The sequence below is a fragment of the Pogona vitticeps genome, chromosome 1 (genome assembly GCF_051106095.1).
Source record: "Pogona vitticeps strain Pit_001003342236 chromosome 1, PviZW2.1, whole genome shotgun sequence".
In the NCBI taxonomy this organism is placed as follows: Eukaryota; Metazoa; Chordata; class Lepidosauria; order Squamata; family Agamidae; genus Pogona; species Pogona vitticeps.
In genome coordinates, this window is record NC_135783.1 from 65,032,938 (window position 1) to 65,047,929 (window position 14,992).

The 14,992-nt window shown below is 46.9% G+C and overlaps 1 protein-coding gene and 1 long non-coding RNA gene across 4 annotated transcripts in view; one reads left to right on the top strand and one right to left on the bottom strand.

The window, feature by feature from the left end:
• LOC140705734 (uncharacterized) overlaps positions 1 to 9,579 on the bottom strand; it is a 48,300-nt gene extending 38,721 nt beyond the window's left edge. Inside the window, exons 1-2 of one of the 2 annotated variants that reach the window (XR_013540508.1) lie at positions 8,719 to 9,579; positions 4,866 to 4,895 (exon numbers count right to left, since the gene is read on the bottom strand). This is a non-coding gene — a long non-coding RNA (uncharacterized LOC140705734). Of the gene's footprint in view, positions 1 to 4,865; positions 4,896 to 8,718 lie in introns of those variants that run through there. The other variant, XR_013540509.1, reaches the window with a different exon arrangement.
• Positions 9,580 to 10,946: 1,367 nt separating this feature from the next.
• Positions 10,947 to 14,992, top strand: part of PDE10A (phosphodiesterase 10A) — a 332,447-nt gene continuing 328,401 nt past the window's right edge. Inside the window, exon 1 of one of the 2 annotated variants that reach the window (XM_078383193.1) lies at positions 10,947 to 11,431. In XM_078383193.1, coding sequence (XP_078239319.1) covers positions 11,338 to 11,431 — 94 coding nt within the window. In that variant the 5' untranslated portion in view covers positions 10,947 to 11,337. The remainder of the gene's footprint in view (positions 11,432 to 14,992) is intronic. The other variant, XM_078383194.1, reaches the window with a different exon arrangement.

The following is a 14,992-nucleotide window of genomic DNA, read 5'->3' on the forward strand; positions in this document are numbered from 1 at the left end:
TCGACAACCGTGCACCATGCAACAATCATAAGAAAACTTCTGCCCTAAAGCTGGGCACCTGGAATGTACGGACAATGACCCCTGGCTTTCCTGACTATGGCTTTCCTAACGACCTGCAAGAAATAGACGATGTGCGCAAGACAGCTGTCATTGACATGGAACTGAGTAGACTGCAGATGGACATTGTTGCCCTGCAAGAGACAAGACTGCCAGACTCGGGATCTGTCAAAGAAAAAAACTTCTCATTCTTCTGGCAGGGAAAACCATCGAATGAGACCAGGGAATATGGTGTTGGCTTTGCAGTCAGAAACACTCTCCTGAGATGCATTGTTCCACCCACTGTGGGGAGTGAAAGAATCCTGTCTCTGCAGCTCCACTCATCAGCAGGACCAGTAACCCTCATTAGTGCATATGCACCAACACTGTCATCCACTCCAGAAGTGAAAGACAAATTCTACGACGACCTGGCAGCTACTATCAAAAAAGTCCCTGAAAGAGAGTCACTGTTCATTCTTGGAGACTTTAATGCTAGAGTTGGTGCTGATCACAATTCTTGGCCCACTTGTCTAGGCCGTTTTGGCATTGGAAAGATGAATGAAAATGGCCAACGCTTACTGGAGTTTTGCTGTTACTATGGTCTCTGTGTCAGCAACACATTCTTTAATACGAAGCTGCAACACAGAGTTTCCTGGAGACATCCAAGATCCAAGCATTGGCATCAGCTCGATCTGATCCTCACTAGACGTTCTAGCCTTGCTAGTGTTACGATCACACGCAGCTACCAGAGTGCTGATTGCGATACTGATCACTCCCTGGTGTGTAGTAGAGTAAAACTGCGAACAAAGAAATTGTATCACATGAAAAAGGAAGGAAGACCACGTATTGACATCAACAAGACTCGCGATCAAAGAAAAGTGAAGGAATTTGCCCAAGCACTCGAGGAAACCCTTCCAGGTCCAGCTAATGTAAATGCACCTGAACGATGGGAACACTTCAAGAACACTGTCTACAACACCGCCTTGTCCACCTTCGGCAAGAAGACCAGAAAGATGGCTGACTGGTTCGAAGCCCACTCGGAGGAGTTAATGCCAGCCATTGAGGATAAGAGAAGAGCTCTAGCAGCATACAAAGCCTGTCCTAGCGAGTACAACCTGCAAGCTCTTCGAGCCGCTCGTAGCCAAGTCCAACAGGCTGCCAGGAGATGCTCCAATGACTACTGGCTTCAGCTTTGCTCTCAGATACAGATAGCAGCGGACACAGGTAACATCAAAAGAATGTATGATGGTATCAAGCAGGCCTTAGGTCCATTACAGAAGAAATCTGCTCCCTTGAAGTCTACTACAGGTGTGATCATCCAGGACCGAGCACAGCAGATGGAACGCTGGGTGCAGCACTACTCCGAGCTATATTCCAGAAAGAATGTAGTAACCGAAGAAGCATTAAATAACATTGAGTGCCTGCCTGTCTTGGAAGAGCTGGACAGCGAACCAACCCTAGCAGAAATAAATGCGGCCTTGGACTCCCTCACCTCTGGCAAGGCACCTGGAAGGGACAACATCCCTGTTGAAGTGCTGAAATGCGGTAAGGAGATCATCATCACCGAACTGTATGAAATCTTTTGTCTCTGCTGGAGGGAAGGTGGAGTACCACAGGACATGAAGGATGCAAACATTGTCACGTTGTACAAGAACAAAGGTGACAGGGGTGACTGCAATAACTACCGTGGTATCTCTCTTCTTAGCGTTGTAGGGAAGCTGCTTGCCCGTGTTGTGCTGAAGAGGCTCCAGGTGCTTGCAGACAGAGTCTATCCGGAATCACAGTGTGGATTTCGAGCAAACAGATCCACCACTGACATGGTATTCTCCCTCCGACAGTTGCAGGAGAAATGCAGGGAACAACAACAGCCACTCTTAGTGGCCTTCATAGACCTTACAAAAGCATTTGACTTGGTTAGCAGGGATGGCCTTTTCAAAATACTTCCCAAGATTGGATGTCCACCTCGTCTCCTTAACATCATCAGGTCCTTCCACGATGGAATGAAAGGCACTGTAGTTTTTGACGGCTCAACATCAGATCCCTTTGACATCCGAAGCGGAGTGAAACAGGGCTGTGTCCTCGCACCAACACTTTTTGGGATCTTTTTTGCTGTCATGCTGAAGCATGCCTTTGGAACTGCAACAGAAGGTGTCTATCTCCGGACTAGATCAGATGGAAAGCTCTTTAATCTCTCTAGATTGAGAGCAAAGACCAAAGTCCAGCTGAAATGCATGAGGGACTTCCTCTTTGCAGACGATGCAGCCATTGTTGCCCACTCTGCTGAAGACCTCCAACAACTCATGAACCGTTTCAGCAAGGCCTGCCAAGACTTTGGACTAACAATCAGCCTGAAGAAAACACAAGTCATGGGCCAGGGTGTGGACTCACCTCCCTCTATTACCATCTCCACACAAGAATTGGAGGTTGTTCACGACTTTGTGTACCTTGGCTCAACCATCTCTGACACCCTCTCTCTAGATGTCGAGCTGGATAAACGCATTGGGAAAGCAGCCACCATGTTCTCTAGACTCACAAAGAGAGTATGGCTCAATAAGAAACTGACAACACATACCAAGATCCAGGTCTATAGAGCCTGTGTCCTGAGCACACTCCTGTACTGCAGCGAGTCCTGGACCCTTTGTGCCCGGCAGGAGAGGAAGCTGAACACCTTCCATATGCGTTGCCTACGACGGATTTTTGGTATCACCTGGCAGGACAGAGTTCCAAATAGAGTAGTCCTAGAACGAGCTGGAATTTTCAGCATGCATACATTACTGAAACAGCGACGTCTACGCTGGCTTGGGCACGTTGTGAGAATGGCTGATGGTCGGATTCCAAAGGATCTCCTATATGGAGAATTAGTACAGGGAAATCGCCCCAGAGGGAGACCACAGCTGCGATACAAGGATATCTGCAAGCGGGATCTGAAGGCCTTAGGAATAGACCTCAACAGATGGGAAACTCTGACATCTGATCGTTCAGCCTGGAGGCAGGCAGTGCATCACGGCCTCTCCCAATTTGAAGAGACCCTTGTCCAGCAGGCTGAGGCAAAGAGGAAGTCACAAAGGAAGCAAAACCAGGGAGCTGGACAGGGGACAGATTGGATTTGTCTCCAGTGTGGAAGGGATTGTCACTCTCGAATTGGCCTCCTCAGCCACACTAGACGCTGTTCCAAGTCCTCCATACAGAGCACGATACCATAGTCTTTCGAGACTGAAGGATGCCTACACTTATGCATGTACACAGTTTAAGCATGGAGGACCCCATCACCTCCTATGTTAAGTGTGACCTGGAGGGGTGTGGCTTAGATTGGACCATTCAGTATTGAATGTACGGTATGTATTGATTCAGTTACCTGAATAAATACCAAAATACTGGCATGTTAGCATGAGCCCTTCACTTCTGGATGAGGATCAAGCTGCTATCAGATTGCCAACACCTGTTCATCTTCTTATTTGCATGACAACTGATCAACTATTTGGTGTTTACCTATTCCCTGGGGTTCTGTTTGCCCATCCTGCTTATCGAATGATTTGACAGTGGTAACCCTAGACCTCAGGGTGCCTACATAGCAGGAATAAAGGTCAGTGACATGACGACAATGGAAGAGTGACAATGAAAACCAGAGCCCATAAAAATATTTTTATAGACTATAAATCTCAAAATCTCTCCGTTGGCATGGTGTCAAAATAACACTGTAGTCTAAAAGTAACTATTCCAAACTTTGCAAGAAACAAAACTGAAATGGGATGAATTTTAACAAGGAGCAACAACTGGAGTATAAAGACTTCCTTAGCGTATTTGCCAATGATAGCTTTGACTCCTACCCATAGCATTGGAACAGGAAGCGGAAGGAAATGTCTGTCTAGAATCCCCAGATTCTACCAGCTAAGGCATTGATTTCAATTAAAACTGGAGGCACAGAGAGATTCAAGACCTGAAAAGGCTTAGGCTTCAGAGTGTATGAGAATAATAACAGCCTGCTTTCAAGTCAACCATCCATGGTGTTGCTTTTCTATGCAGTCTGTGGTTGTGGACATGTTTCCTCTGAGGACAGGTAATTCTTGAGTAGAGTGGGAGAGACTGACTAATAAATACAGAGACACAGGAGGATTACCCACCCGTTAGGAAAGTGAGCCAGAAGAAACCCAGGATAAATATTGCATTAAGGCCATCTCACTAGTTTGTGCCACTTTTCAGAGCACTAGGTACGCTGAAGGTCTCAAGCACACGGATTCAGTCTGCCTACCTCAGCAAACAACAACAACACACACTTTGTCTATTGGGAGGCATCCTTACTGATGTAACACCATACCTAAGCTTATGGGAGAAAGGGACAGAACCATTGCATAGTGTTGCTGGCCCATTTCTTAGTCTTATATTCTTTGTGTTTGATTTTTACTCTCCTGTGCCACAGGGCTAAAAGCTTTCTTATGCATCTCCAAACTGTCTTAAAGAACCAGGGTGGTTTGGCAGTATTATGTGTCTCTCTTGTCTGGATTTTCAATTTTATGCCCTTTATAGTATGGTGCAGTCAGTTCTGCCAAGTCAGTAAATAACATCATGAATGGCTCTTTGTAAGCACAACTGACAGGTTGGGCTGGCACCACCTTTCTGATGAAAAATAAAGTGTTTGCAAATTGAACTGTGTTTATGGAAGGTCCTTGGTGATGAAGCAAAAAGGCAGCAGCTAAGAAATACCATCACCAAAATCATCATGATGGCTTTGTTTTATTACCTTCAGGATCAAAGCTCTCTGCCTCTCAATACCAGTTTCTGGGCACTGGGGAACATGAGCAGAAAGACATTCTTGCACTCATGCTGTGCTGGTGGACTTCTCATAGGGATCTGCTTAGCCACTGTAAAAGCAAGATGCAGCATTATGTAGGCTTTTTGGTCTGAGTCAGCAGAACTTACGTATTAATTGAACTAAAATCAATTGCAATCTTTGTCTCCAGATTAAAGGCTGCAGTCTTCAGTTGCATGCCATGCAGACTAGACTTAATAATTCAGGGCCTAATTCTGAAAACAGTAGTTTCAGAGCTTGGAAAAGTGCCTTCTGAACAACAGTGGCTGCATTGCCTTGGGGGATTCTGAGTGCTGTAGTCCACAGAGCAACTGATCCATGCTCTGAGTAAGCTTAAGGCTGTGCTGGTATGGATGTGTCCATAGGTCTAATGTACATTTCTTCTTCAGTGCACTAGTGATCTCCACACCATGCGTGCTGGCATTTCCCATTCAGCTACAGGGTTGGCATCAGATAACCTGGGCTATGTGTTTTACCTGCTCGACCTGTCTGTGCATTTGTTTCTGGGTCCAACTCAAAGTGTTGGTTTTAACTTGGTTCATGGCTGCAGCATCTGAAGGACCGCCTCCCTTGGGAGCTGATCTGTATGTTCTAATTGCCAGCATGGGGCTTTCTCTAGGTTCTGAAGTTAAGCTTAATAAGAATGGGGAGGAGCTTGCAAAAATTACTTCCTTTGAGTTCAGAAAAGTTATTATTTTGAATTAAAACTCAGAATTTTTTTTTAGTCAGTATGCCATAGCCATGAAAAGGAACATTTCCAAGCACAAGAACAAGGGAGAGGAATTTCCCAGTTGCCATACAAAGATTTTGGAACTTCTTTCTCCAAACAATTCATTTCATTCCTCCTCCTTGGTCTTCTGCTATCATGTTAAAAAAAGAAACAATAATATTTTTCCATGTACACGGCTAATGGTCTTTAAAGGCCTGACTTCACTGTCTGGCTGACATGTTACTCTCTTGTGAAAGGCATTTCCTAGTGTGTCTTTATTTTTTTATTTTTAATGGTGTTTTGCTCCAAAAGTTTTGAACTGATTTTATCTCTTGGGCTACTGCTGTGTTTAGTTACCATGAGTTTTGGGTTGATTTTATTTTAAAGAATTTTGGTTGATTTGTTTTGAGATTCTTCAAACTTTATAAAGAATAGCATGGTATAAGTTATTTAAAAGCCCACAATGCATTCTTATCATGATTCTTTCCAAAAGTTTAGCAAGGAGAGTCCAGAAGGAGGTCCATTTAGCCAATTCTGTTCTTTAAACCATTGTAGAACTTGCACATATAAAGCAAGAGGTGTCATTTTGATCTTTTATGAACCTACCAATAAACCAATAAACCAGAGATGCTTACGACATAACTGATAGCTGAAAAGCTCTAATAAAGCTCAAGTTCTCCCTCCACTGCCTTGTGGCTATATCCAGTCATGGAAAAGGCTTCAGGAGTTAACCTAGAGGCAAAAATCCGGAGCTGGAGTCCTGAAGGCAGTTCGTGTCATTCTGCCAACTCCTGCAACGTTGCTGGAACCAGTTGTATTGGCTCTTGCCTTTCCATTGGACCATTTCAGCAATGTGGAGAGGGGGGATATGCTGGTTGGGTAACAGCCTATCCTCCATACTACTTTACCCAGGCTTCATGCTCTGGAGAGGACACTTCTCCATACAGAGCATGTTACCATAGTCTCTCGAGACTGAAGGATGCCTATGATGATCTCCCTAGAAACTCCAACCATTGAGATGCTAGGGAGAACTCAAACTTAAGCCACCCTGAAGCCACTCCACCCATCTTTTTGCTAAGCAGCAGAGTGAACAGAAATATGTATATCAGTGTGTAGGTAGCTCTTTTGCCTTCTGGGATATTCTTTTTCTTTGTTCTCTTACTCAGCTTAATTTACCAAAGTTAATTGAAATATTGGCTGAAATCCTATTGGTGTTTGTGTAAGGTTTGCACATTTTGCTGTGGTTAACTGTTTAGTATTGAAAGTTAAAGTTCCTAAAGTACCAGGCATTGGACAGTAATTTAAAAGGAGCGCTAAGTTTTGGCAGGCTCACTACCTAAATGCACACAAAGGGGGTGGGGATTTAATTGATTACATGCAGTTAAGTGATTGCCAACTTATGGCAAATCACATACAATTTTATAGGTATAAAATAAACAAAGTGGTTTACCAGTCCTTCCTTCTTTGCACATCATCAAAAAAGATGCAAATTTAGAAATAATTACTTTAATTAAATTATCACCATCATGGGAAACACTGCAACCAGTTAATCTGTGTATTTTTCCAGTTGACTCTCCAGGTGCTAAATGGAGATAGGAAATGTCAGCCCTCCTGCTGCTCTTCTTTCTGATGGCTCTTTATCTTTACTGGAACATGGTCTAGATGTATCTATGAAACAGGAGACATAGCTAGCCTTTCATTACACTAAGTGGCCGCTCCCTGTTTTCAGAAGAGACTCCATGTCACATTTTCAAGGCAAAAGTGCAGGCTACACATTGCATGGAACTCTGCAGTTCTTTGCAAGGAAGCATGTTGATTTACATAAGGCACACCAATGTTCAGTTCAAACCAGAAGAACAATCTGAGGGCAGAAAGACTTATGAACACTTTCCTCTTCCTCTTATTTCAACACTGAAAACCACCCTGATGCATCTGTTTTGATCTCTGCAAAGTGAAAATGGCCACTCTTGAGTAGCTGGTGTGGTGTAAAAGGAGTCCCCTGAACAGTTCATTTGCAGGAACACTCTATGGCTATCTTGGTTCTGAACTGCATTCTGTGAAGTTGGTCACAGCTTCGCCACTCTTACAGCTATCCTCTAAAGCAGTAGTTCCCAACCTTGGGTCCCCAGATGTTCTTGGACTACAACTGCCAAAAATCCTGGCTAGAGAAGCTAGTGGTGAAGGCTCCTGGGAGTTGGAGTCCAAGAATCTCTGGAGGCTCAAGATTGGGAACCACTGCTCTACAGGCCAAACACATCACCAGTGTGGCCAATGATCAGGGCCCATGGGAGTAATACACTCCTAACATCTGGAGGCCCAGAGGTTCCCTGACCGTTTTCTACTTGTGACCTCAACCTCTGGCAGAATGTGATACTTATTCAATAATTTTCTTCCTATCCTACCTTAGCCCAGAATGTGAGACAGCAACCTTGTTCTGTTTATTGTTAAATTCTTAACGTCAGAACCCTGGCTGTAAGTGTAGTCCTGCCTTCTTCCCTCCCGCTCATATTGACACGTGATGACTGGAGCTGTCTGTCACCAAGGCTTTGCTACGACGGAAAGTCCGGATGCCTCCGGGTTCCAAAGGGGGAATTAAAAACCGGGGCGGGGTCCGTCCGGGCAGCGGGTGGGCGGACTATACTGCCGCAGAGAACGCGTGTCTGCTTGCGTGTGTGTTTTGAGTCCGCGACGTGCAATGGGAGCTCTGGGCAGAGCTGATGCGGCCGAGCTTGCTCCTATCCTGGAGCAGCCTGCTGTTGGCAGGCAGTTTCTTTGGGTTACCGAGCATCTTTCGAAGCAGTCCTGTTCAGACCCACTCGAACAGCTGCCGCCGCCGCGTGTGAAAAAAACCCCACGAGTTTGTACTTTAGCTGGGGATGGCGAGGGGCGTGCTCGTGGGTGGGTGGCGACGGTTACCTTTACCGCTTTCTTCTTTCGAATTGCGGTTAGCAGGCTGGCCCCATAAACCTGATTTTAGAGTGTGCCCAGAGAGAAATATCCGCGGTTATTAAGTTAAACACACACACGCTCTCCCTTCTGCTTTGAGTACAGATTAATTCCACGTCGACGACACGGTGTAAAGCAAAAAAATAAAAATAAAAAAAATCCCCAAATTCTTCCCACCTGAAATCGAATATTCTTGAGGATTTACCAGGTTTTTCCTCACCTGCCTGGCGCAGCAACCGACCCATAGACCGAAGCAGGGGACGTTTGTCGTCTGGAACGGTTTCTTGTTTATCCGTGTCTTACACCATATGGCAACTCGTCTGCTCATTACCCCATCCCCATTTATCTAATAGGAGCAAGAGGGCGCCCTCTTTGTTCTTGACCCCATCTGACAAACACAAATTCGAATGGGGCGCGCGCGCGCAGACACTTCACCTGTTGAATTTCCTCGCTCTTGCGCAAGTGTTAAAAGGCTGAGAATCCTGAGAAGAGTGGATAACATTTGGGGGGCCTGAGTTCCCTAGTTCTCTTCCTTTCTCTATCTCTCGTTCGCTCGCTCTCGCCCCCGAGAGAAAGGGACCGGCGTCTGGTCAATTTCAGTCTGTTTAAATTCAGTTGAGTCACTTTCCAATTACTAAGCTAGGTTTCTGACCTGAAGCGAGAAGCATTGTGTTGCCCGGCGGCCGCAACTGCCCAGACGCCGTCTTGAAGCTTTCCTTTCCTTTCCCCTTTTCTCTCTCTCTCTCATTGCTTTCAAAGTTGTTCTGCTTTTGTTTTGGGACGTGCGTTCGTGTGCGTGCGTGTGTGTGTTGCAAGCAGAAGGGCTCGGCTTCCAAGTCGGTTGCTGAAAGGTCCAGGCTGCTTACGTCTGAGCGCCCCTTATCATTTCAATGAATGCCAATTGCAGCCTTGGCGCTGTTATAGCAATGAAGCTACACACGTCATTGCCTCCTGTTGGACGTGAGATGCGGCCAACCCCTCTCAGCCCCCGTTCTCGCTTCAGAAAAAGAAAAGAAAAACTCCTCAACTTCCAGGCAATCGCCTGACCATCTCGCACCGCCAGCCTAAGGTGAGAGCGAATTTCCCCGAGTAAAAGCAACCGCGAAGGCGGCGAATGGCGGGACCCGCGCCTCGCAGCCTCTTTCTGGACTGCTTTAAGAACAACCGGACGAGGAAGACATCCAGACACCTGGGTCTCTTGGCTACGAGCTCAGTGGAAGCCGCCTTCGTCGCGCGATTCTCTTCCTGCCGAGCCTTGGAAGGAAAAGGAAGATGCTCCTGGCGGCCTCTCCTTTTACTGTTGGCGCCAGCCGCTCCCGGGATGGGTTCCCGAGAGCCTCGCTCAACCAGCTCCCCGCCGCTTTTTGCGGCCACGGCTCCCTGATGTCATCGCTCCCCTGCCCGCCGGGGTCTTCGGGACTGGGCAGCCAGCATCCCCTCTCTTCCAAAGTTGCGTCGGGGGAAGAGGGGGAAGGCGACTCAGCTGAGACCAAGCTTGCTGCGCAGTTTGGGGGGTAAGTTGTGTGTGTGTGTCTGGGGGGGGGCGTTGGGGGCCTCTTCTCCGCTGGGGTTCAATGAGTGGGACCAGGTCGAAGGACAGCAAGAAGAAGTGGGGAAGGGAGGGGGATAAAAAAGAAGAGAAAGTAAGCGAAGCTTGCCCCCCCCCCGGTGTGTGTGCGTGTTCGAAAAAAAGAGCATAGTGAGTATATACCTGTACATCCAATCTGGAATGGAAAGGGTTACAAAGCTATAGGCAGGGGACAGCTAGGTTGCCCGGGCCGCGGGAGGAACGCGGAGGTTGCCAGGCGGGAGTTCCCGGCGGGTCCTGCCCGTGCCCCCCGCCTGCTCTCCGGCGTCAGTCGCGAGGATTCCTGAGCGCCCGATCCGAGGGCCGTGTAAGGGGGGGGGGCTCAGGGCTGCTGCTCCGGCACAGCTGTCCCGGGGGCAGAGCCGGCGCTCCCCGCCCACGCCGCAGCTCTCTTTCCCTCCCTCCCCTGCCAATCCGGTCGGAAACGCGGGTCGCCGCCCGTTTCCCTCGGGTGAATAACTTCTCCTCCCGGTCCCCTTCGCCCATTCCCGGCACGCTGGTTCCCAATGCAGCCAAACTACCACCCGACCGCCCGACCGTCCGGGGGGGGCTCTTCGCTCTCCCGCTGTCGACATTTCCCCCCTCCTAGTCGGCGCTCTTTGAGGCTCCGGAATTTAAAAAAGAAACGAGAGGGGGGCGCCCCTCCCCCACCTCAGAGAGGAGGTGGGGGTACTGCCCCCCCCGCTTGGACAGGCACGGAAGATGCCCCTTGCCCCCGCCCGACCCGGACCCCTCCGGGCCAGCCTTGCTCCGGTGGGGGGGTGGGGAGGCAAAAGAGGGGCGAGGCGCCCTTCCGAATCCCAGCCCCCCCTTTAGCGCCCCCCCCCCGACGGCCCCCCCCGCTTGCCCACCTCCCTGAATTCGCACCTCCACCTACGAGAGGAGCGAGGAGGGCGAGCGAAGGTGGGGGCCGCGCCGATAACCAGGCAACCCTCCTTCGACGTGGGGGCTGCTGCTGCTGCGCGGATGGGATTCTGATTTGTAGGATTTCTCCGCTAAGTCCCTGCCTCCTCCGCGGGCTCCAGCCACTCCAAAGTCTCGTCCCCTCTTTTTAAGCGGTGACTCCTCGCCATCCGCGGGGCTGGCTTGTACGTAGCGCTCTCTCTTTCTTTCTCCCTCCCTCATCTCTCCACAGAGAGAGAGAGAGAGATTGAGAGAGAGAGAGAGAGAAGGGGAGGAACAAACAAACAAACAAACAAACAAACGCCCCCTCCCCACCCCACCCGCCCCCAACTCCCAAAGGCCGTCCTGATGTCCAAGAAGCGCAAAACCCCCGAGGGCGGAGGAGGACCCGGCCTCTCGGAGGAGAAATCCAAGACCCAGCTGGGAGACGGCGAGGAGCCAGGTAGGAGGGGGAAGCCGGCTAGCCTACAATCCCCCGAGGGGAGGTCATTTTGGAGGGGGACCCCACCGTCGGAATGTGCCCTGGACGGGGCTGGTTAGCTTCCCTACTCCTGTGTAGCCGGGGCTGGCCAGACGCGAGAGACCCGGGAGGCTGCTAGGCCACATTGTCTCCAGGCCAGCGGGGCGATTCGGTTGTAGATCGTGGGGTTTGAGGCACTGCTTGAACTTTGGGAAGGGAAGGGGTTAAAAGGCCGGAGCTTGGGGGGGCGCAGGGGGCGCTGGTTTGAGGCAGAAAAGCCGGGTTGTTTGTTTGTTTGACTGATGGATTGATTGACTGACAGATGGGAGAACGGATTGCAATACCGTTTGGCTGATCAATTCCTCCACCCCCACCCCCACCCACCCCCAGTCCTTTCATTTCACTTGCCTCGGGTGTGTGTGCGCGCTGCGTTCATCCCGTCTTGGCCTTTGGAGGGGGAAAATAGTATGGATGAGATCAGGGAGGTGTTCCAGGCTGTGACTGGGGCAGCGAAGGGCAGGGGGACCTTTCTGCGTGACAGGGATTTGGAGGTTTGCCTCCCTTCCTCCTTTAACACTCTCCCCCCCCCCACCCCCATCGTATTTCCTTGAGGAGTCAGATGCTGTACTTGCGTCTTACTTAGGGAAAGTTGGGGCTTAATTTTTTTTTTCATTGCCATGCTGTATTTTCTTTCCATTTGTGTATTTCTCTGTGAACTCTTGTGCATTTTTAATATACAGCAGAGGTTAGGTTTATATTTGGGGGAAAATATCTGATTACTGTTTAATAATTCTGCTGCCCTTTCCCTCCTTGTTTCTGTTCCTTGCACTCCACCTGCTAGTTTCTGTCTGTCTCTTTTCTTGCTTATTGTACCTAGCTGGGCCTAGAATAAATGGCAAGTCAACCTACAGTATTGCAGGGCTTGTGATGATGGTGCAGAGAAAGGAAGGGGTGGAGGAGCACACAGAAACGATGGTCCAAGTTGTTGGAGATGTTTTGTGAAGACCATGCTGGAGATCATGGGTCATATGATGCAGTCTGTTATGCCAATTATTCAAGTGTTTCTACCCAGGGCAGAACTGAGATGTTTCTTTGGCTTTAGCAGGTGTAAAACCTGAATTTAGTGCCGACAGAAGGGGAAATGTACCTCATTCAATATGGAGTCGCTTGTTCTAGAGGTTGAAGACTGAGATCTTGCAGATACCGCCAGACTTGTAAAATTCTGCTTCCATCCTGTATGGGGTTTCAGGGCATGGGGAGATGTAGGTTTCGTCCTTTCATCAGTGCACTGAGCCCAATTTGTCATATCCTCTGCTAGAATTATTACAATGTTGCCGTCATGGTGTTAACACTTTTTGCTTAGAAAAGCCCTGTTTAAGGTTTTAATCCCAGCTTTGTTGGAGAATCCTTATAATATAATATTAAAAATAAAGAAATATACTCTTCTCACCTTGGAACCATTAACTTAGGAAAATAAATTCAATCATTTGCAGGTAAATACTGAATTTATAGGCGTAATTCCATGCAGAGCTTTTGTTTCCTGTGTTCCTTTTTTGATAGCTATTTTTTTATTTATTTATCTATTTTTTTTATTTTTGGTCTGTGAGCAGTTGTCTTGGAAGTCAATAATTTTTGCCTGATCTTAACCTAGAAAACTTTTAGTTACTTCATTATGCACAGACCAGAAAGCTGGATTATAAACTAAACACAACTTGTGATGGGTTGCTCGTGTTGTACGTGTAGATGGCAGCTTGGTGAGAACATGGTGGCGCTGAAAGCATGACGACTCTAAAAATGCTGGTCATAAGAATCTCAGGGTTATGTGATGGTGAACAAAGCCACCTTGCCTTAAGAACACATTTTTTTTAAAAAAAATTGAAAATATGGCAAAAATGAAAATATGAGTGATCAGTATGATTGAAGTATGCAAATGACCAGTTAGGTAGTGGTTGTCTAGCCTTTACTGCATTCTCCTTCAGTATACTTTTCTTCCTTTATTGCCAAGGTATTAACAGATTATCTTTTTCAAAGCCTCAAAAGATTGCTGGCTTTTTGTAGCTGGAAGCTTTGGAACCACACTCAGTTTCAGCATTGCCTGGGATAAAGCAGAACATAGCTGATGTATGCAAGGTTTGGAACTTTGGCACACATCAGCTTACATGGGGTAACGGTGAAATGAGTGGTGCATGCATGGCTCTCAGCGCAGGTGAATAGCTCCTATAAGCCTGACGTGCTACATTTCAGAGAGCGGAAGAAGTGATGTAGCCATCTTAGAATCACTTGCCAGTCAAATCAAGTTCACTTAGGTAGTACACCCACTATTACGTAGATCCAGTCCAAATCTATGTACACACTGTGATACAGTCAATTAATGGAACTAAGCTTAGAATACCATTTTGGCTTAAATTATCACAATCATGTTTTAAAATTCATAGATTTAAAAATCCATTATAAAAATACCCTTCATTGTTCCTTGTTGATAGGAAAATTATCATGTTTGCCAATTGTCTGGCAATGTCAGTGTAGAAACCTCTTTGAATATACAGTGTACCACAATATCAGGTAGCACATTTGTATGTGTGCATTCCCTCCCCCCCCCTTTACACCTGCTTTGCAATAATGCTAGGGATTGTCTTGAAATAATTATAGTCAGACAGACAGAACAGAACAGAACATTTGCATTGTATTAGAGGTGTAATATTAATGAAGCCCAATCACCTATCTGGGAATAATTAAGCAAATGAAAAACTGCATACATCTGAACCTGTGCAGGACACTTTTATACCCTGTTTTGCTTAATTCAGACAAATGAGCTTCTTTATTAAGCTTATCAGGAGTTCTAGACATGCAAATATTTAACACAACTGGTAAAGCCTTCATGCTTTGAGTTGAACAACAGGAAAGAAGTAGATGAAGGTTGGAGCAACTCTTCTGAGTTTTTAATTTGATGCTTTGTAGAGTACGTCTGTATAAAATCATTGATCAACACACCTTAATCCATGCATGGATTCAGAGTAGAATCAATCTCTTTGCTGACTATGATATGAACAATCCTGTGGTATATAGTACAGTATTCATGTCTGTTAAGTGTGCTTTTCTGTGCATGCACCCTGGTAGATTCAGATAATCTACTGAAGGTTAACAGAAGAGGTGCAGAATCTCACCCAGCATTCTGAACTGGAGAAGAATTTATTGGGAAAGTGCAGCTTGATTTTTAGTAGCCAAGCACCACAAGCTGGGAAAAATTCATATAATGAACAAGGAGTAACCTAATGGTGAACTTCAGTGATGCTCGTAGTTTAAATACACAGAGCTTATTGTCAGTTTTATTTTTCTAATTCTAGAGGACAGATCCTCATGTTTCATGTTCGGATAATAATATTTCTTTTTTTTTTTTCAATGGATAGTCAGAAGAAGAGGGAATTCTTGCAATTGAAATGCCAGATTAAAAGTAACTCCTGAATTAGCCAGCTATGATAGCTGGAAAATATTAGCTCTGTGAAGGCAATGGTTTGCATGAATGGGCTCTCAATTGCAGCAAGA